This window comes from Arachis duranensis, chromosome 5 (assembly GCF_000817695.3).
Source record: "Arachis duranensis cultivar V14167 chromosome 5, aradu.V14167.gnm2.J7QH, whole genome shotgun sequence".
NCBI lineage: Eukaryota > Viridiplantae > Streptophyta > Magnoliopsida > Fabales > Fabaceae > Arachis > Arachis duranensis.
Window position 1 is genome coordinate 11,379,878 of NC_029776.3, and position 21,078 is coordinate 11,400,955.

At 36.6% G+C, this 21,078-nt stretch overlaps 2 protein-coding genes across 2 annotated transcripts; one reads left to right on the top strand and one right to left on the bottom strand.

The window, feature by feature from the left end:
- The first annotated feature begins 2,512 nt into the window (after nt 1-2,512).
- LOC107488045 (probable LRR receptor-like serine/threonine-protein kinase At4g36180) lies at nt 2,513-6,997 on the top strand. Its single transcript, XM_016108741.3, has one exon. It carries the CDS (start codon nt 2,912-2,914, stop codon nt 6,209-6,211), a length of 3,300 nt encoding a protein of 1,099 aa, XP_015964227.1. The 5' UTR covers nt 2,513-2,911; the 3' UTR covers nt 6,212-6,997.
- Nucleotides 6,998-18,689: 11,692 nt separating this feature from the next.
- On the bottom strand, nt 18,690-20,761 carry LOC107488047 (V-type proton ATPase 16 kDa proteolipid subunit). Its single transcript, XM_016108742.3, has 3 exons — nt 20,508-20,761; nt 20,071-20,356; nt 18,690-19,089 (listed from the first exon to the last, which is right to left on the bottom strand). Exons 1-3 carry the CDS (start codon nt 20,581-20,583, stop codon nt 18,957-18,959), a joined length of 495 nt encoding a protein of 164 aa, XP_015964228.1. The 5' UTR covers nt 20,584-20,761; the 3' UTR covers nt 18,690-18,956.
- Between the last annotated feature and the right edge of the window lie 317 nt (nt 20,762-21,078).

Below are 21,078 nucleotides of genomic sequence, written 5' to 3' on the forward strand. Positions count from 1 at the left end.
CCTCTGTATTTATATTGAGTTTATCGAGTAAGACATTTCAATGTGTCATATCTTAAATAATGATGTTAGCATTCGGATATCATGATACAATGTCTCTTTATTACATACACATTCAGCATTATAACAACTATCTTATGTACATAAAAAAACTGAGGGAATAATCCTTCGGTAAGGGAAGGTGACCCTCAAAGACAAGATAATTGAAGTGATTGTTCAGTAAGAAAAGGTATTCGACAAAATTTTAGGATAAAAAATTTCGGTAAGGGAGGGGACTCCCATCAATTTTATACACAATTTGAGTTCAATACCCTCCAAAATCAAAGTAATGTTAAAAGAATGTTTAAGAAAAGTTAAAGTCAATTTCATGCATTGCATTAGAGTCCATATCAACAATGGACCGTTTTCAGTTCAAGTAAGGAGAAGTTAGGAAAATATCAAGAGAAATCAAGTTAAGGTTCTTGTGTTCACATTTTGTATGATTTAATAGTATATGCATTTTAGTCATGAGTCATATGAGTCGTAACATAAGTGCTCAGAAGCATCTAAAAGCCACACCATTCTCACTAACAAGAACTTTTGAAAATAATAATTGAACTACATTGCATCATTACTATTTTTATTTTAAAACTCAAAGTGGTTGAGGATAAATACGATGACACTAGATAGATAAACTACTGAAAAATTTTTGTTTCTCACTCTTCTCCACGAAAACGATGCAACACAAAGTAATACACTACTCGATTAAACTAAAAGGAGTAATATATTATAAGATGATTAAGAGCTAGATATTAAGGACATAGACACAAAAAGTCAAGTACTTGTTCAAATTCATTTTAATAATAGAGGATAAGTAGCTGCCTTAGTCATAGTTATGCAAAGTGCAAGAGTTAGGATTTTTTATGTACCTTATTTGATCTTTATTGAATGACTATAATTATGGTCATGATGTTTGGTTTTTTTAACCAGTAAAATTTTTTTTATTATTTTTGACTTCATAGTTTAGTACGTCTATCTTCTCTGTTAGTATCATTAAGTTCACTTATATTTTGTAACTAATAATGATTATAATAATTAAGAGTCTCACTATTTTAAATGATTTTTAGAAATAAAAATTAATTATTCAATTTTTTATAAATTGTTTATATAAAAATTTTATTTCAAAAATTTCATAAAAATTAAAGTATCAACTATTAATATAATCCAAATAAGGCTTTAAGCCTAGTTTAAAAAGATTAGGGTGTTTCACCAAAACTCATGCAAATGCTAAACAGCTTCCTAACGCATCTTTATTTTGAGGAATTGCTAAATCCCACTTTCTCAACCACTGCACCATACATACTCAATAATCCAGCTAGAATGCTTGTGAATTGTGATCAATTTCTATTACTACTACCACTTACTCACTGGACCATTCTTTAATTACTACAGATTTTATGAAACCATGGATTGTGTTTTTAAAGCTTAAACCTTTTTTAGCTGGAGCATACAAAATATATTTGATTCTTTATTCTTTAATCATTAATTTTATTTACTAAGTTGGTTGTAATATTTGTCCTGATCCCAAAACACCGCATTGATTTGAAATTTGTTTGGCAACCTTTACATTGTCAATGTTTACAACTAAAGTGAATATATGTACGAAAGATATTTCTAACTACTAAAGTCCATCAGTGTGACTATGAGATTTATGGTCCACCGAATTGATGGACATTAATCCAATTTGTACCTCGGGGATTAAGCCTTTGTTGCACTTTCCCACTAGAACTTTATGGCTAAAATGGATTCAAAAGCCTAAGCTATAGTGAAAAATTTGGCTGCTTTTGCTTTCAACTTCATATGATGTATTTGAATTTGACCATTCAATCGAAAGGGGAACGAATCATACAAAACTTTATAGAGAATTAGAAAAAAATCAAACACACCGCTATATTCATGGGGTGTAAGCATAAAGTGCCAAACAAGTTAAAAATATGTCTAAGCCGTCCGAGCATGAAAACCCCCCAGCTTTTCCCCAAATACTCAATCATCAGACAAAAAACACTAAACAATTTCATCTACTTCCAACCAAATATGTCCAAGAGAGAAAAAACAGTAGTTTGAGATAGACAAGACCACGACCTAAATAACTAAACTACCAAAAAAAGAATATTTTCTTGTACAAACATGTTCATGTTCGTATAATTATTATGTATTTGGATTTGGGACCAAAAAGTAAGATACATAATTTTATTTAATAAAAAATACCTACAACTTTGGTCCATTTAAAGGCTATTTGTTGCTCCAGATCTTGTAATTGTATTTAAAACAATCAGAAACACCTGGAACATTCAACATGAAAATTTATTGAAATAATGATATATTTTTCTTTTAAGAGAGCAAAGAACTACTCAATGATTCAAGCCATACCACATCATATGAGGTTAGAAAGGAAGTCGACTCAAAGGGTCCCATGAGAAATGCACACAGTGCCGTTTTCAAAAGTGCTATTTCAAAGCGTTCCTAGTTTTGGGAAAGAGGGAAACGAGCCTAAAATAAAATAAATAATAAAAAAATGGCAAGAAAGATGCAGAGTTCACTAACAAACACACACCCTCCCAAATAAAGAAGACAGAAACAGAAACTTCAGAGGGTGTGTGAGTGTGAGTCTCTTTCTCTCTCTCTCTCTCTCTATTTCTCTCCGTACGAAAAAAAACGGAGAGTAGCATAGCGCTGCTAAATCCGGCAAATACGCACATCGGCTCACATTTACGCCACCCCTACTCAATGATAGTCCTCTGTTTCACTCTGCTAATGTGCGCTGCCCCTTCACACCACGCTAACCTCAACTCCCTTTTATTATAACACTGCTCTGTCTGTCAGAGTTTCTTTCTTTTTCTCTTCGAAGCTGTGACAACTAACAAACCATTTTGCAATGCGAGCTCTTCTACTATTTCTAGTGCTGTGCGCACCTTTCTTATCTTGCGCCGATCGCAGCGCCGCAACCGTTGCTGAGATCCAAGCCTTGACGTCCTTCAAGCTCAACCTTCACGATCCTCTAGGAGCTCTCAACAGCTGGGATCCCTCCTCGCCGGCGGCCCCGTGCGACTGGCGCGGCGTTGCCTGCACCAGCGGCCGTGTCACTGAGTTGCGCGTACCTCGCCTTCAACTCGGTGGCAGACTCACTGAACGAATCTCCGAGTTGCGCATGCTGCGCAAGTTAAGCCTCCGTTCGAACTCCTTTAACGGAACCATTCCTTCGTCTCTCTCCAAATGCACACTCCTGCACTCTGTCTTCTTGCAGGACAACTCTTTTTCCGGCGTCATTCCGCCGGAGATCGGGAACCTCACCGGTCTTCAGATTTTCAACGTGGCGCAGAACCACCTCTCCGGAGAAGTCTCCGGCGAGCTCCCTCTTGGCCTCAAGTACTTCGACCTCTCATCCAACGCCTTCTCCGGCGAGATTCCAACTGCCATTGCCAACCTCTCTCAGCTCCAGCTGATCAACCTATCGTACAACCAGTTCTCCGGCGAGCTTCCGGCGAGCTTCGGGCAGCTTCAGCAGCTGCAGTACCTCTGGCTCGATCACAACCTCCTCAGGGGAACTCTACCTTCGGCGCTCGCGAACTGCTCTTCTCTCGTGCACCTCAGCGTTGAAGGAAACGCTCTCAGCGGCGTGATTCCGTCGGCGATTTCTGCCCTGCCGAATCTTCAGGTGATGTCTCTATCACAGAACAATCTCACTGGTTCCATTCCAGCCTCCTTTTTCTGCAACGTTTCGGTCCACTCGCCTTCGCTTCGGATAGTTCAACTTGGATTCAACGGTTTCACGGATTTCGTGGGGCCTGAGACGAAGAGCACGTGTTTCACTGTTCTTCAGGTTTTGGATGTTCAGAACAATCACATACGAGGCAAATTTCCCTTGTGGTTAACCAATGTCACTACGCTAACGGTTCTTGATGTTTCCAGCAATGCACTTTCCGGCGAGGTTCCGCCGGAGATAGGGAGCCTCACCAAACTGGTGCAGTTAAAGATGGCCAACAATTCGTTTTCCGACGCCATTCCTGTGGAAATCAAGAAATGCTGGTCGCTGAGTGTGGTTGACTTTGAAGGTAACGAGCTTTCCGGCGAAGTTCCTTCGTTTTTCGGTGACATGACAGAATTGAAGGTGCTGTCCCTTGGGGGGAACCACTTCCATGGCTCAGTTCCGGTGAGTTTTGGTAACCTTTCCTCTCTTGAAACGTTGAGTCTGAGAGGTAATAGTTTGAATGGAACCTTGCCTGATACGATAATGGCGTTGATCAATTTGACCGTGCTTGACCTCAGTGGAAACAAGTTTAGCGGTGAAGTGTCTCCTACTATTGGAAATCTGAATAGATTGATTGTTCTCAATATCAGTGGCAATGACTTGTCTGGAAAAATTCCTGCTAGTGTGGGGAATCTTTTCAGGCTCACTACACTTGACTTGAGCAAACAGAATCTTTCAGGTGAGTTGCCGTTTGAGCTCTCAGGTCTGCCAAATCTGCAAGTCATTGCTCTGCAGGAGAACAAGTTATCTGGTGATGTACCTGAAGGTTTTAGCAGTTTGATGAGTTTGCAGTATTTGAATCTCAGCTCTAATGAATTTTCTGGCCATATACCTGAAAACTATGGCTTTCTTCGTTCGTTGACCGTGCTTTCATTGGCTCATAATCACATTTCGGGGGTGATTCCTCCGGAAATTGGAAACTGTTCTGATGTTGAAGTTCTTTTATCTGGAGATGTGCCTGGGGATATTTCCAAATGCTCCTCGTTGAATTCTTTGTTAGTGGATCACAACCATCTTTCAGGGAACATACCAGAGGCATTGACAGATCTGTCAAACCTAACAATGCTGGATCTCTCTGCTAATAACTTCAGTGGGGAAATTCCTAGTAATCTTTCTATGATCCCTGGCTTGGTCTACTTCAACGTTTCTGGGAACAACCTTGACGGTGAGATACCTCCAGCATTGGGCTCTAGATTCAACAATGCCTCTTCATTTGCAGGTAATGAGAAATTATGTGGGAAGCCGTTGGATAGAAAGTGCGAGGAGATGACCAAAAAGGATAAAAAGAGGTTGATTGTCTTGATTATCATCATTGCATCTGGAGCTTTATTACTTGCATTGTGTTGCTGCTTTTACATTTTCAGCCTACTTCGATGGCGAAGGAGGCTCAAAGAAGGGGTTTCAGGGGAGAAGAAAAAGAGCCCGGCAAGGGCCAGTTCTGGGGCAAGTGGAGGCCGAGGCAGCACGGATAACGGTGGACCAAAGCTGGTTATGTTCAACACCAAAATCACCCTGGCCGAAACAATAGAGGCGACGAGACAATTCGACGAGGAGAATGTGCTGAGCAGAACAAGGTTTGGACTAGTATTCAAGGCATGCTACAACGATGGCATGGTCCTATCGGTCCGCAGGCTCCCAGATGGGGCATTGGACGAGAACATGTTCAGAAAAGAAGCTGAATCATTAGGCAAAGTCAGGCACCGAAACCTAACAGTTCTAAGAGGCTACTACGCTGGTCCACCAGACATGAGACTCTTAGTCTACGACTACATGCCGAATGGAAACCTCGCAACACTCCTCCAAGAAGCTTCACATCAAGATGGCCATGTTCTGAATTGGCCAATGCGACACCTCATTGCACTGGGAATTGCTCGGGGCTTAGCGTTCCTGCACCAGTCCTCAATGGTCCATGCGGACGTGAAACCACAGAATGTCCTGTTCGATGCAGATTTCGAAGCCCATTTATCTGATTTTGGGTTAGAGAGGCTAACAATAGCAACCCCAAGCGAAGCCTCAACTTCAGGCTCAGTTGGCACTTTGGGTTATGTATCTCCAGAAGCAATCTTAACTGGGGAAGCCACCAAGGAGTCTGATGTATACAGCTTTGGCATCGTGTTGCTGGAGCTTCTAACAGGAAAGCGCCCCGTGATGTTCACCCAAGACGAAGACATAGTCAAGTGGGTGAAGAAGCAACTACAGAGGGGTCAAATTACTGAGCTACTAGAGCCAGGGTTGCTTGAATTGGACCCAGAATCATCAGAGTGGGAAGAGTTCTTGTTGGGTGTCAAAGTAGGCTTGCTTTGCACGGCACCTGATCCGCTTGACCGACCAACCATGTCCGACATCGTTTTCATGCTCGAAGGCTGCCGTGTCGGCCCTGATATCCCCTCCTCCGCCGATCCCACCTCTCAAACTTCTCCAGCATAACATAAACCCATCACTGCAAAGTTTGATTGACATTATTTTGTTCAAAGTTCAATCCTCCTTTTTCTTTTTTGGTTAATTTGATTTCATAAATGTAACAGTTTGTAGTTCTTAATTGTTTTTTCTTTGTTGGAAAAAAAAAGAGAAAAAGAAAAGAAAGAATGGAGCCAGTTTTTTCAATTTTTTTGGGGCCCTTCAAGTGCCGGAGTCGGAGATGGCTAGGTGGGGACCACAAGAAAGTGAGCCAAGTGTAATCTTAATCCGTGATGCTCTCTCGCACTCAAAAACGGTCAACGTCATTGACAAAATGGAGGGTCGAGGTCCACGTGGACGAGTGTGGACAAATTGGGGGCGGGAATGTGGGCCCCCACGGTGGCATTTCCCGCCAAAAGGCAACGGCATCATGAAACAGTGTAGTAGGCACTGTTCCCGTCACCTGGTTTTCTGACATCATCATGTGGTTCATTTACTCAGTTTTCCGGCAACGGGGTTGGTTGAAGCTAGCTAGCCGTTAAGGTTGTGGGGTCCGAGGTTCATGTTCCCAAGAGGAAATGCAATGACATCGGTGTTTGGTGTGCTCAGTCTGGCGCTCCTGCAGTCTCAGTGGACAATGTTCCGCTGTACCTCACTGCACCACGTCGCTTCTTCAGCTGCCTTATTCAAAGCTTGGTTGTTTTGTTTCAATTTTAATTTTTCATTTCTTGCTTATTGATGATTGATTCATTGCGAGGAAAGAGAAATTGGCGTGAGGAACGGCGTTAGAGTGGATAATATGATTGGCTTTTACAAGCAGTTGGCCCACGCCTCATCTACTCTTGAACTTTTTGTGGGTCACTCTCATATCCATCCACTTATTGGATTTGAATAGGATTCTGTCTTCTTGCCTCTCTTTCTTTTATTTTTCCTCTTTAATTTGCTTTTGCGGATTCTTGGAGTGCATCAGAGATTCAGGGAAGGTGTTAGGAAATAATTAAGCCATCTGTCTCTATTACATTTTTTATTTTTATTTTTTCACATTCATTAAAATCTCTTTTGCTAAATAGAGAAGCTTCCTATTTGTGATCCCATCAGGTTTTGTGGGGGATAAAAGGTCCAATCTAGAGAGGGTAGGTTGAGGTTATTATGCATTTGATGCCATGCCATGCACTCTTTTTGTAGTATGTGGTAGCGTTACAACGGCACGAAGATTCTCCACAAGTGGGAGTGGCATAAAAACTGGTAAAAAGAAGCGATAACGTGGGTATTACCGTATTAGAATATGCCTGAAGATCTGGGTTATAAGATCTACAAAGCTGAGCACGGTAGTGGAAGGACAAAAGCTTCTACTACTATAATACTCTACCGTGCAGTGACCGTTAAGGGTCCTCTCAAATTATATAATCGTTTGAATCATGTGCAAGATGGGAGCTATTGAGTGTCAGAACTCACAATATTAATATAGACATGGAAGATCGGGTAAGGTGATTATTTATTTATTTATTTATTTTACTCGAACTAATTTGCCCCTTCCAACACAAACAAACAGCTCACAAACACAAAGTGTTGATTGAATTTTAAATTGACAGCGTCTGAGTTAAACGGAGTCTTAATCCTAGCGCAAACTTGTTAACTTTGGTCTCAATACTCTCAAATTCCGACATTACTTTTCAACTAATGAGTGATTTGAAATTTTGCCGTCTAAACTACATTATGAAATAGGAAAAGGCCTGAAAAACAAAGTTTTCCCCTAACCAATATTTACTAAAAAAAAATTTTCCTCTCTTGTTAACCAAAGAAATGTGTGTTTAATTTTTATTGGTGTTAAAAAGAAAGTTCCATAGTTAGAAACTTAGAACTTATGGAAAAATGGATTTTAGTAAACTGATCCGCGTTCCATCAATTTTATGTCTAAATTGACCACGAATATGTGTTTACACTAATGTAGATATTAATACCCCAAAAAAAACTAATGTAGATATTAAATATTGGTACTTTCTTTAGGATTCTTTTTTTATCACGTGACTCACCCAAGTCGAAAGTTAGTCAAATGCACATCACTCAGACATTCACTATTAACGTGTTGTAGTACTGTTAAGCATGAATTAATCATTAAATAGTAATGTTAGCATGTACACCATAGATATTGAAATATTGAATGGAATTCTATTCAAGAATTTATAGTTTAAGTGATAATATTAAAACACAATATAATTAAGTTCCTTAAAGCTGCGTTTGTTTATAGGAATGAGATATTGAAATAAGAATACAGATATAAAAATTGTATTTGACAGATAAGATATAGATAAAGATATTGTATTCACAGATACTGAGCTAATGTATTTTGTGTTCATTCTGACACAAAAAATATAAATACTAACAAAATACACAATTTATTTTTTATTTTTTTATTATTCTTATTAATTTTTTATAATTATATTTTTTCTCAAATTTTTTGAATGAAAAAATAAGAATAAATTAGATTTTTATAATTTGTTCTTGTTCTGATCTGGATTGTCAAAGTATAACTTGCCGGCAGTGAGTCTTCGTACCGACTTGTAAGTCGTTGTACCGATCTTATATTTCCAGCAGGGATGCACCTCGGCATGGAAGCGAACAACAAAAGATGAGAAAGTATTACAAAAGGCACTCTAATACTTAAGTTAGTTTAATGTATCCAAGAAAATACCGTATCTTCCTTATAGTAGGATGAGGTGTTTTGCGGTTACGTTTTTTATGATTATTTTCATTGAAGAGCAGTTATATCATATCGAGACGTTGTGATTATGGTCGTCCGTTTGGTTTCGAGTAGTACCGTTTGGACGAATTATAGCTCATTAAACTGAGATATAGCGTATAATGCCGAGTTATGACTTTTTAGTTAGATTGTAATAGCCATATCACAGCCCTCAAGCTTGGCTTGACGATATTTTTAATGAAGCAGGTTGAAACAAGCCAAGCTTGGGGCTGTGATATGGCTGTTACAATCTAACTAAAAAGTCATAACTCGGCATTATACGTTATAGCTTGGCTTAACGAGCTATAATTCGTCCAAACGGTACAACTCGGAACCAAATGGACGACCATAATCACAACGTCCCAATATGATATAACTACTCTTCAATGAAAATAATCATAAAAAACATAACCTCAAAAAAAGAAGGTACGGTATTTTCTTGGATACATTGAACTGACTCAAGTATCGGAGTGCCTTCTGCAGGTACTTCCCCACCTTCTTTTGTTGTTCGCTTCCGCGCCAAGGTGCATCCCTGCTGGAAATATAAGCTCGGTACAACGCCCTACAAGTCGGTACGAAGACTCGCTGCCAGCGAGTTATACCTCGGCAACCTAGGTAAGAACAATTTGTGATATGGCTGTTACAATCTAACTAAAAAGTCATAACTCGACATTATACGTTATAGCTCAGCTTAATGAGCTATAATTCGTCCAAACGGTACAACTCGAAACCAAACGAACGACCATAATCATAACATCCCGATATGATATAACTGCTCTTCAATGAAAATAATCATAAAAAACGTAACTACAAAATACCTCATCCTACATATAATGAAGGTATGGTATTTTCTTGGATACATTGAACTGACTTAAGTATCGCAGTGCCTTTTGCAGGTACTTCTCCACCTTTTGTTGTTCGCTTCCGTGCCGACGTGCATCCCTGCTGGAAATATAAGCTCGGTACAACAACCTGCAAGTCGGTACGAAGACTCACTGCCGGTGAGTTATACCTTGGCAACCCAGGTCAAAACAATTGGCGCTCACCGTGGGGCCGAAGACATAAAATCTTTCCTCATCCCTTTTATTGGCTTAAAGCTTCCTGTATCCATCCATGGTTGAGCTACCTCCACTAACACCCTCTGAATTTCTTCGGATGGTAACCGAGCTACAACAAACTAACCAACGCATGGCGGAGGAAAATCAAAGGATGGCGAACCAGATAGCTGAGCTGACTAATGCCCGGACTGAAAACAATGGTGATCGCACTGAACAAGTGGAGGATGAAGATCACGAATCTAATCCAACACATATTTCTGAAATTCCTCGGCACGAGGAAGTTCGGCCAGAAAATGAAGACAATGAACCCAACGATGTTGTAGGATCGTTCACTGCTGACATCATGAATTTTCAAATGCCCAAAAGATTCATTTTGACGATGAACCTAACTCCTTACGATGGGTTAGGAGACCCAAAGAAGCACGTTAAGAAATTCCGATCAATAATGATCGTAAACGGTGCTTCTGACCCTGTTTTATGTCATTATTTTCCTATTTTTTTAGACATTCTTGCACTTGATCAGTTTTGTTCTTTGCCTGCAGATTCTATTTCTCGTTTTTAGGAACTCGCAAAACTTTTTGAAGATTACTTCGCAGCTTCTTCTATCTACTTGCTGTTAGACATTTTATAAAACTAGTAATTTACGTACCTCCAGCCATTGCCAATAAAATTTTTTGATTTAATTTGGAACTTCCAATTCTTGAATCACAGAATCAGATGGAATCAAGGTGTGTTTTTGTTCTTGTATGATCAAAATTGGGAACCCAAACTTTATAAAATTTATGATGAACAGTCGTGTTCTTTCCATCAAAGAACAGACCAACTATCATATAATAATGAATAATTATAACACCACCCAAACTAATTTCTATATTAACAAATTGGACCACAATTAGAATAAAAATTCTAACATTCTCCCACTTGGTCCAACATTTGTTACGTATAGTTTGTAATTACATACTATGTTTAAACAATTAAGACAAATTACATGAATCATAGCGGTAGGTTCTCATTAATCGAGTATTACCTTCTATGTATTACAATGTAACATCTCCTAATTGAATAAACTCTTTATGTGGTATTTCTGTAGGAATAAGCACAATGCTTATTCTAGGTCCTTCACTGAATTTTATTTGTCATTCTCAATCATGTATGCGCATATATACTGACCAAATGAGAAACAAACAATAATAGGAATTTCATATGCAAATATGTCATATAATATAACATAAGTCATATAAGTGACATTACAGAACATAAACCCATACTGGTAACATGATCCTTAAACAATCCTGGTGGCATGCCTTTTGTCAAAGGATCAGCTATCATCTGTTTAGTACTAATATGCTCTATCTGTACCTCATTAGAGCTAACTCGGTCTTTAATGGCTAAGTACTTAATATCGATGTGCTTACTTCGACTACTACTTCTATTATTCTTAGCCATAAATACAGCAGCTGAATTGTCACAATATATTCTCAATGGCCTAGAGATAAAATCCATAATCTTAAGCCCAGAGATGAAATTCTTTAACCAAACACCTTGTGATGTAGCCTCAAAACAAGCAATAAACTCGGCTTCCATGGTAGAAGTGGCTACAAGTGATTGTTTTGCACTCTTCCAAGATACTGCTCCATCAGCAAGCATAAAGATGTATCCTGACGTTGACTTTCTAGAATCAACACATCCCGCCAAGTCTGAATCTGAGTATCCAACAATTTTCAAATTGTCGGTTCGTCTATATGTAAGCATGAAGTCCTTGGTCCCTTGAAGGTACCTTAAGACCTTCTTTGTAGCTCTCCAATGGATAATTCCTGGATTACTTTGATATCTTCCTAACATGCTAACAGCAAAAGCAATGTCAGATCTTGTAAAGACCTGAGCATATATTAGGCTTCCAACGGCTAAAGCATAAGGAATATTTTGCATCTGTTTCTTTTCAGGTTCATTTTTGGGACATTGATCTAAACAGAATTTGTCACCTTTCACAATAGGTGCAACACTTGGTGAACAATTTTTCATTTTAAACCTCTCAAGAACTTTATTAATATAGGCTTCTTGAGATAAACCTAAAATTTCTTTATGTTTATCTCTATGAATCTTTATGCCAATGACATAAGATGCATCACCCATATCTTTCATATCAAAATGTCTAGAGAGAAATTGTTTCACTTCATGTAACAACCCTAAATCATTTGTTGCAAGCAAAATATCATCTACATATAAGATGAGAAATATGATGTTGCTCCCACTAACCTTGTGATATATACATTGATCAGAAATATTCTCAATGAACCCAAATGAAGAAATCACATTGTGAAACTTCAAATACAACTGTTGGGAAGCTTGCTTAAGACCATACATTGCTCTTTTAAGCTTGCAAACTAACTCCTTACTAGCACTTGAGACAACCCTTCGGGTTGTCTCATATAGACCTCTTCTTCCAAATCTCCATTAAGGAAGGCCGTTTTCACATTCATTTGATGTAATTCCATGTCAAAGTGTGCTACCAATGCCATAATGATTTAGAAAGAGTCTTTCTTTGAAACAGGAGAAAAGATTTCCTTGTAGTCAACTCCTTCCCTTTGAGTAAATCCTTTGGCAACAAGTTGAGCCTTGTAGCGCTCAATATTGCCTGATGAATCCTTCTTGGTCTTAAAGACCCATTTACAGCCAATGGCTTTTTTTCCATCAGGCAATTCTACAAGATCCCAAACTTGGTTATCCTCCATAGAATTCATTTCATCCTTCATAGCATCTAGTCAGAAATTGGAATTACGACTTTCCATTGCTTGTGAAAACGCCGTTGGCTCATTTTCATCACAAACATCATAGTCAGATTCAGCAAGATACACTACATAGTCACTAGAAATTGCAGGCTTTCTTATTCTTTTTGATCTTCTTAATGTTGCATCATCAATCTCTTGTAAAGGTGGTGGCATAATAGGTTCTCCCTCTTCTTGAAGTTGCTCTTGAACAATATGTTCTTGAACAACATTTTCATTATGAAGAGTTTGATCCTCCACCATATATGATCTACTTGAACATTATCTTCATGATGTGGAACATTAGTAATAGGTTGTTCTACATTGACCCTATATGTATGGGCATTGTATTGAACAATCACTCTTGTACATGGAGAGGTTTGACAAACATTATCATTCTCAACAACTTTAAGAGGATGATTTCTCTCACTTTTCACATCATGCTCTAAAAATCTTGCATTTCTAGATTCAACTATTTTACTTAAATGGGAGGGACAATAAAATCTGTAACCCTTAGACTTTTTTGTATAGCCGATAAAATAGGCACTTATCGTCCTTGGGTCCAACTTCCTTTCTTGTGGATTATAAACCCGAACTTCAGCAGGACAACCCCAAATGTGTATATGGCTGTCTTAAGGGCTTCACTCCACAAGGATAAAGGAAGATTGGAGTTGCTAAGCATACTCCTCACCATTTTGATCTGGTGTACCAGGAATGGTGTATTGTGCCACAATACCATGCTCTTGAAGATACTTTGCAAATGGACCAGGTGCTTACCCACTTCCAGTATATCTCCCATAGAATTCTCCACCTCTATCTAATCTCACGATCTTAATTTTCTTTCCGCATTGTTTCTCTACTTCAACTTTATAAACTTTAAAAGCGTCCAATGCCTCATATTTATTAAGAAGCATATAGAGATACATATATCGTGAATAATCATCAATAAAGGAGATGAAGTATTTCTGACCACTTAAGGACATATCAGGACAACATATGTCAGTGTGAATTATTTCTAATATGTCAGAACTCCTCTTAGCACCTTTTTGAGACTTTTGGTTTGCTTTCCCTTAATGTAATCTACACAAGTATCAAAATCAGTAAAGTCTAGAGGTTCAAGAACTCCATCACTTACTAATTTCTTTATTCTCTCGATGGAGATGTGTCCCAACCTTCGGTGTCACAACATGGAGGATTTTTCATTTATACCATTACCATGCATAACCATAAGACTAGATGGAACATTATTAGCTAAATAGACTTTAAATAAATCACCAATTAAAGTACCACGTCCAATAATATTAGAATTTTTAATAATGTCAATAGAATCATCATAAAAATTTATACATAATCCTTGTTTTACAAGCTTAGATAAAGAAATCAAATTTTTAGAAAAATTTGGAATATAAAATATTTTCTCTAAATCTAAAATACAACCAGTACTTAATACAAGCCTAAATGTTCCAACAGCTTCCACATGTGAATGCATCCGATTGCCCATATAGATGCTCAGTTCACTTCCTATTGGTTTCCTTTTGCTTATGAAACCCTGCATGGTATTTGAAATATGAATTTCAGCACCAGAATCAGTCTACCAAGTGTCATGACATATTTCAACAAAATTAGATTCAAAACATACTGAAGGAATAAGATCACAAAGGTTAGTACCTTTTTTTTCAAGCCAAATTTTAATTTTTGGACACTCCTTCTTCATGTGTCCTTTCTCTTTACAAAAGAAACAATGTGCACCTTCTTTCTTCATAGGATGGCCTGGGATACAATACCCTTTCCTTTCTTCTTATGAGCTTGCTTTTTACCACCCTCATTTGTCACTAATAGTGCACTTTCACCAAATTCCTGAATTAGCCTTTCTTCCTCTTGCACACATATCACCATTAATTCGTTAATGGACCATTTTTTCTTATGTGTATTATAAGAAATCTTAAATGGTTCGTACTGAGTAGGAAGAGAATTCAGAATAAGATGTACCAGAAATGAGTCAGAGATCTCAACCTCTAAAGCTTTCAGTTGTGCTGCAATGTCTCTCAACCTCATGATGTGTTCACGCATACCTCTTACGCCGGTAAGCCTCATGGATGACAATTGTGCCATTAGGGTGCTTGCAAGTGCCTTACTAGAATATTCAAACTGTTTATCAATAGCCTTCATGTAATCTTTGACATTCCTGCAATCAGGAATTGAACCTCGAATACTAGTTGAAATATGAGACTTAATGAACATCATACTTAAACGGTTAGATTTCTCCCACCGTTCGTATAATGCTTCCTCGGCTTGAGAACTAGCATCAGTAGGTATCGGAGGCTCTTCCCTACGAAGAGCATAGTCAAGATCTGCACACCCTAAGTGAAAGAGAATCTTATATTTCTATTCTTTATAGTTGTCACCACTTAACAAATGAACTTCAGATACAGTTTCAGATATCATTACTGCTGCAAATAATAAATCATGCTAATATTATTCAACTTTAAATAGGCACATCAAAATCCATAATATATGATAATACATGCCAATGCAAATCATATCAAAATAAATATGAATCATAGTGTCATTAAAATCTACTTGTGAACAAAGATTTTAACACACATAATATTCACTATATTAACTAAAGTATTGAAACTAGAAAATAAAATACTACTTCTTAATACCTGTAGGCTAATTAAGAAGTAAGAAATATTTTCTATTTCAATCTAATTATATGTGAATAACATAATAAATTTCTGTGGGTAAGTTTATTATATAATTCACAATAAATACAAATATATCATATTAATATTTATGTGATTTCTTTAAATATAATTATTATCAAAGATGCTGTGGCTACTCCTCAATAAATCATATATTAATCACAATATAATATGCAGCGGAAGAATTTATATTGCATGTAAATATAATGATTAAATAAATAAATTCAATAACATGATTGATACCAAAAGTGAAGATGATCTAGGGGGACAATTATTTTGAAAGCATATAACAAACAAAATTCATCCATTTAAATTTTTATAATAACTTTAAATTTTGAAGCCCAACAACTTCAACGTAAAGGTAGAAAGCATATAACAAACAAAATTCATCCATTGAAACAAGTTCATTCTGTCTTCTCTCTTCTACCGTCTTCCCTTTCTTCTTTTCTCCTTTTATATATATATAGATTTTGCATTCCCGCTGTTTACATCCTCTCGAGTTAGTTCTTGCTTGCACGAATCCCAATGGAAGGCCTATCGTATCTACGATCGTCCTTTGCCAGGCTCCAGGCTAGAGAAAGGCTATTCCATATCAGCTGCTATGCTAGCTCGAAAAGTACTGAAAGAACTTACATTAGGTCGCCAGGAGAGTCAGCATTACCGCTCTTTGCTTTTCCTTTTAGAGAATCGACTGTGAACTCTGGTCATGGCATGGGAAGCTATCCTTCCTTATTTATTCTATATTCTTTATATAAGTTGTTTTGATCCCCGCTAAAGGTAAGCAGGGGAGATCTTTGAACAGCATCCAATCCTTATCTTTTCACTTTCGAGATCGAAGAATCATAGCTATCAGTGCATTGGCAAAGCAGACCCAGACTAGAAAGAACAGAGAGTACACTAGGCTCTGATCCTTTCGAAAGCAAGATTCGCACTAGAAGCATTGGCAACTTTGCGTTGCCTTCAGTACGGGAGAGTCCAGTCCGTCTTTGTTAAATGGCATTTTCTTTTGAGAAGGAATAAAGAGCATCAAAGCCCTATCTAAGTAAAGCTTCCTTATCCTGATATATATATATATATTCAAGAATAAGAAAACTTATGAAAATCATGGAAAATTATACTATTATGAAGAACAACTACGACACAAATTTAGAAGATTCTTTCTGAGAATATTATTTTTTATTCCCTCTTCTTATGGTACGTCAATTTTAATTTCAATAGTTTTTCTTACTTATTTCAAAATTCATACTACACATTCTTCTTTTGAAAAAAAATTATCAAAACAATGGACAGTAATTAAATTTTGAAATGGCAAGGCAGAGATAATTTTGCTCTGATACCACATGTTAGACATTTTATAAAACTAGTAATTTATGTACCTCCAGCCATTGTCAATAAAATTCTTTAATTTAATTTAGAACTTCCAATTCTTGAATCAGATAATCAGATGGAATCAAGGTGTGTTTTTGTTCTTGTGTGATCAGAATTGGGGACCCAAACTTTATAAAATTCTAACACTTGCACGATTCCGACTATTTGAATACAATCAAACAAGGTCTGAACGAAAACTTAAAAGATTACATAACCCGTTTCACAAAGATAGCTATCACCATACCAGATCTTCATCCCGAAGTACATCTGCATGCTATCAAGAGTGGACTCCAGTCGAAAAAATTTCAAGAACCAATCATCGTGACCAAACCAAAAACTCGCCGAGTTCCGCGAAAAGGCCAAGAGACAGATGGAGATCGAAGAGCTCCGCCAAACTCGAAAATCAGAAAAAACTCACACTACAAAAGACGAGGATAGAATATTAGACAGCAAGAAAACAGTTCTAGTTTATCATCAAATAGAATATAAGAACACAAAATTTTGTGTCTCTGTCTTTTGTATCTTGTTCTCAGTGTCTTATTTTATCCTATTTTCAAAAACAAATACAGCCGAAGGATCCTAAAATATCACTTGGCATCGTGAAACAGAAAAGGTATTGAACTAAAGATATTCAATTCTTGTAATTATGTAAAGAATGAAGTAATGATAAGAATATTTTTAATGCTCAATATATTAGTAAATCTCGAAAAAGCCGAACATTATCATTAGATCTAACTTTTTAAGATACTGTGATAGTAACTAGTATCAGTGTATAACATTTCACCAGGATTAAAAGTGAAGTAGTACTTTGTTTTTGTCATGGAACAACCGTTTTTTTTTTTTTTTTTTTTNTCTGAATTCCATTTTCAATCATCCCGATTGCATATTTGAAAAAGTAATGCTACACATCCTGATTTTTGTTATGACAGATAAATTTAGTTGGATTTGATTAACAAAAAGTCTTGAATATATAACACTATTCTATTTTAAAATTCATTAATCAATATACATTTCCAGATCGAGTATAAGACTCTGCAATCCACTTTTTGAGTCTCCAAAACAAAAAGCATTGGCCTAAACAAAGAGAAATTCAGTAGACAAAATGATTGATGTAGTCTTAAATTTAGATAGCAGTCCATGATTCAGTAATCAGTACAACTAGAGTAAACTCCTAATATCATTTCAATATATGAAAATTCATAATACTAATAAATTTATCTATGAATAAAATTAATTTTTAAATATTTTTATCATACAAATAAAAAGGAATACAAAACCTTTTGGAATAGAACTAGAGAAACAAGTTAATGACCCTATAAAAAAAACTGTTCAAAAATATAAAGGAAAGTCACATAGAGATAAAAAAAAAAAAAAAGGTTATCTACTTTCTCAGGTTCATCTAAGTTCAAAATAGGAGCTTTACTGCTTTAGAGTTTTTTCTTGGTTTCTTGGTCAACCCTAAAAGAAGGATTCTGGTAGTCAAATCGACTTTATATCTTTGTGCATCCTCATCGAATGTCTTTGATCTTCAAAATTAGTTATTGACCATTTTTAAATTTTAGAAGTAAACAATTTCTTGGTAACTGTCTTTCATATATATTTTTTTACTTTGTCATTTCTTAGAATGATTGCAATTGCCACTCTCTAAACCACCTTGAATTATAATTTGCTAAAGCCAACTTAAAATAGTTGTTGAAAACAAAAATACTTCCTTTTATAGCATGTTCTTTGCATTTGAGTACTTCAGAAACACGGCTAAGGCACTATGAAATCTTTAATTTGACATAGCAATCCACCTTCATACAAGAATTAAGACACTACACGAAGTCATATCAACAATTATAGTTCCAAAATCATAAAGAGAGACTTGGCTGAAGAGTATGAAATAATACTAATTAAACAATATAGTAACCAACACAAACATCTGTTTTATTACAGAGAAATCCAATCTAGATCGAATCGAACATACTAAACACAGTGATGACCAAATAAATAGTTTGACGGGTTTTATTCCTGGATAACCTGCAAAAGACGAATGAGGAGCATGACAAAGCTAAAAAGCTTGCCAATACAAAATCCCTGGTAACATTCACAATCTACGCGTCTGTGCACCACAACCAACAGGGAACTCTCTATTAATCATTCAGCTCTGGATTGGCCGGCACGGGAAGAAAGGATGATGCCAACAATGAGTCCATACAACGCTAACGCCTCAGCAAAGATGAGAATGAGAATCATTCCAACGAAAAGCTTTGGCTGTTGGGCATTTGCTCTACAAAACCAGTATATTAACATTAGCATGTCAAATTAAACACATTAAACCAAAGATTAAAAACATTTATCCAGTCAGCAATGTTGTATATACATAGTGAATTGCAGTATAATAATAAAAGCAGCAACTGCAAAAGTTACCAAAAGCACTTAAACAATTAAGAACTTTGGATTTAAACAATCAATATGAATGTTAGTCTTTCAACATTTTTGAAAAATAAAATTGTATTTTCCATTTGGACATGTAAACCAAATTATTTTGTTTAATCACTATTATATGTAAGAATAGCTGTTTCTTTATTATACAGTGGCATACATGCAGAAGAGACTATACTTATTCTAACTAGAAAAGGATGTGTAATTAACTAATTATCCATATAACTACAATTTCCAAACAAATCTTCACCTATGCGATGCATTAAGTATCAAGTCCATCCATCATAATAGATATAACAATATATATACTCTGCTAAAATCTGTATTCTAACTGCAACGAACAAACCAGAAACCACAGCAGAATTTATAGAATAGACAGAAAAGATTAACAAAAGAAGCATTGAACGTTTCTAATTCAGTATCACCTTTTATGCTAAAGTAGAATGAGGGAATGATCTTATATCCATCATAGCAGAGGAAGGCAAGACAACTAATACAAGTTACAGACATATCTAAAGAAAAAAACATAAAATTACATGCAACTCGTTAAATCAAACAAAACATATCACATGAATTAAAGGCCATATGAATCATTGGCTACCTTAATCACAAACAAGAACAAGACTCGTTACTAAATCAATCATTGATATACTAAAATCACTGAAACTTATAGAATACATTATGGCTTGCAAGTAATTTAAATCCTATAAACATGTCACTACAAAAAAAAAACAAAAACAGAGAGATTAGCACAACGGTTGAAGCTTCTCTACAACAAACCACAAGCAATTAGGATTCAGAAGTGGGAGTAAGAGAAACAAAATACCTAACACCAGCATCCCCAACAATGCCAATAGCCATGCCAGCAGAGAGACCAGCAAGGCCACAAGCCAAACCAGAAGAAAGGTGAGCGTAGCCATCAAAGAGATAGTAAGATTTGGCCTTAGGGTTAATCCCAGTACTGATGATAACCGCAATGATCAAACCATAGATACCCAACACACCAGCCATGACAACTGGCACAATTGATTTCATCACAAGCTCGGGTCTCATCACACCCATCGATGCAACCCCAACCCCACTTTTTGCAGTGCCATAAGCCGCACCCATACCTGCATATAATTGAACCTAAATCAAACAATTGAATCACACCACACCCCACACATCAAAATCACAACTTGGATCTTTTTTTTGCCTGTTGGGCAATTGGGGCAAAGGGATCTATTATGCAATGAAGAAAAATGAAAGGAAAGAGGGGCTTACAGGAGAAAACTAGGGCAGCGGCAGCGCCGAGGAATCCGAAGAAAGGAGCAGTTTCATCGCCGCTGAAACCAGCCATGCTTTGTTGATTAAAGTTGGGATCCGGCGATCGTGAGAAGAAAGAATGGATCGAGGAGAGGGAGGAGGAGAAGAAGGAGATCTATTAAGTGTGTGTTGGGATGCTGCGATTTTAGTTTTTGTTTGATTGAGTGGAAGTTTCTCGGTGGCCCCCTCTCTACGTTTATTGTTGCTCCCCCGCAAGTATCAAGCCATAAAAATATGGGCCTATTTATCTTGAATCAAGCCCAATAATATTTGTTTAGGTTAATTACCAATTCAATACGCAAAAGATTTTGTTGCTCACAAAAAGTCTCTTAAAAGATGTTATCGAAAAATTACTTCTTAATGATTTAAAAATACGATAAAAAAAATTAATAAATATTATATTTTTTATAAGTAACAAAATATTTCATATTTACTCACAATAAAATTAAAAAATTTTACTTAACAAAAAATTATCAAATTTTAAGAATAAAAAAATCTTATTTTTATAATTATGATTGCAAAAATTTGT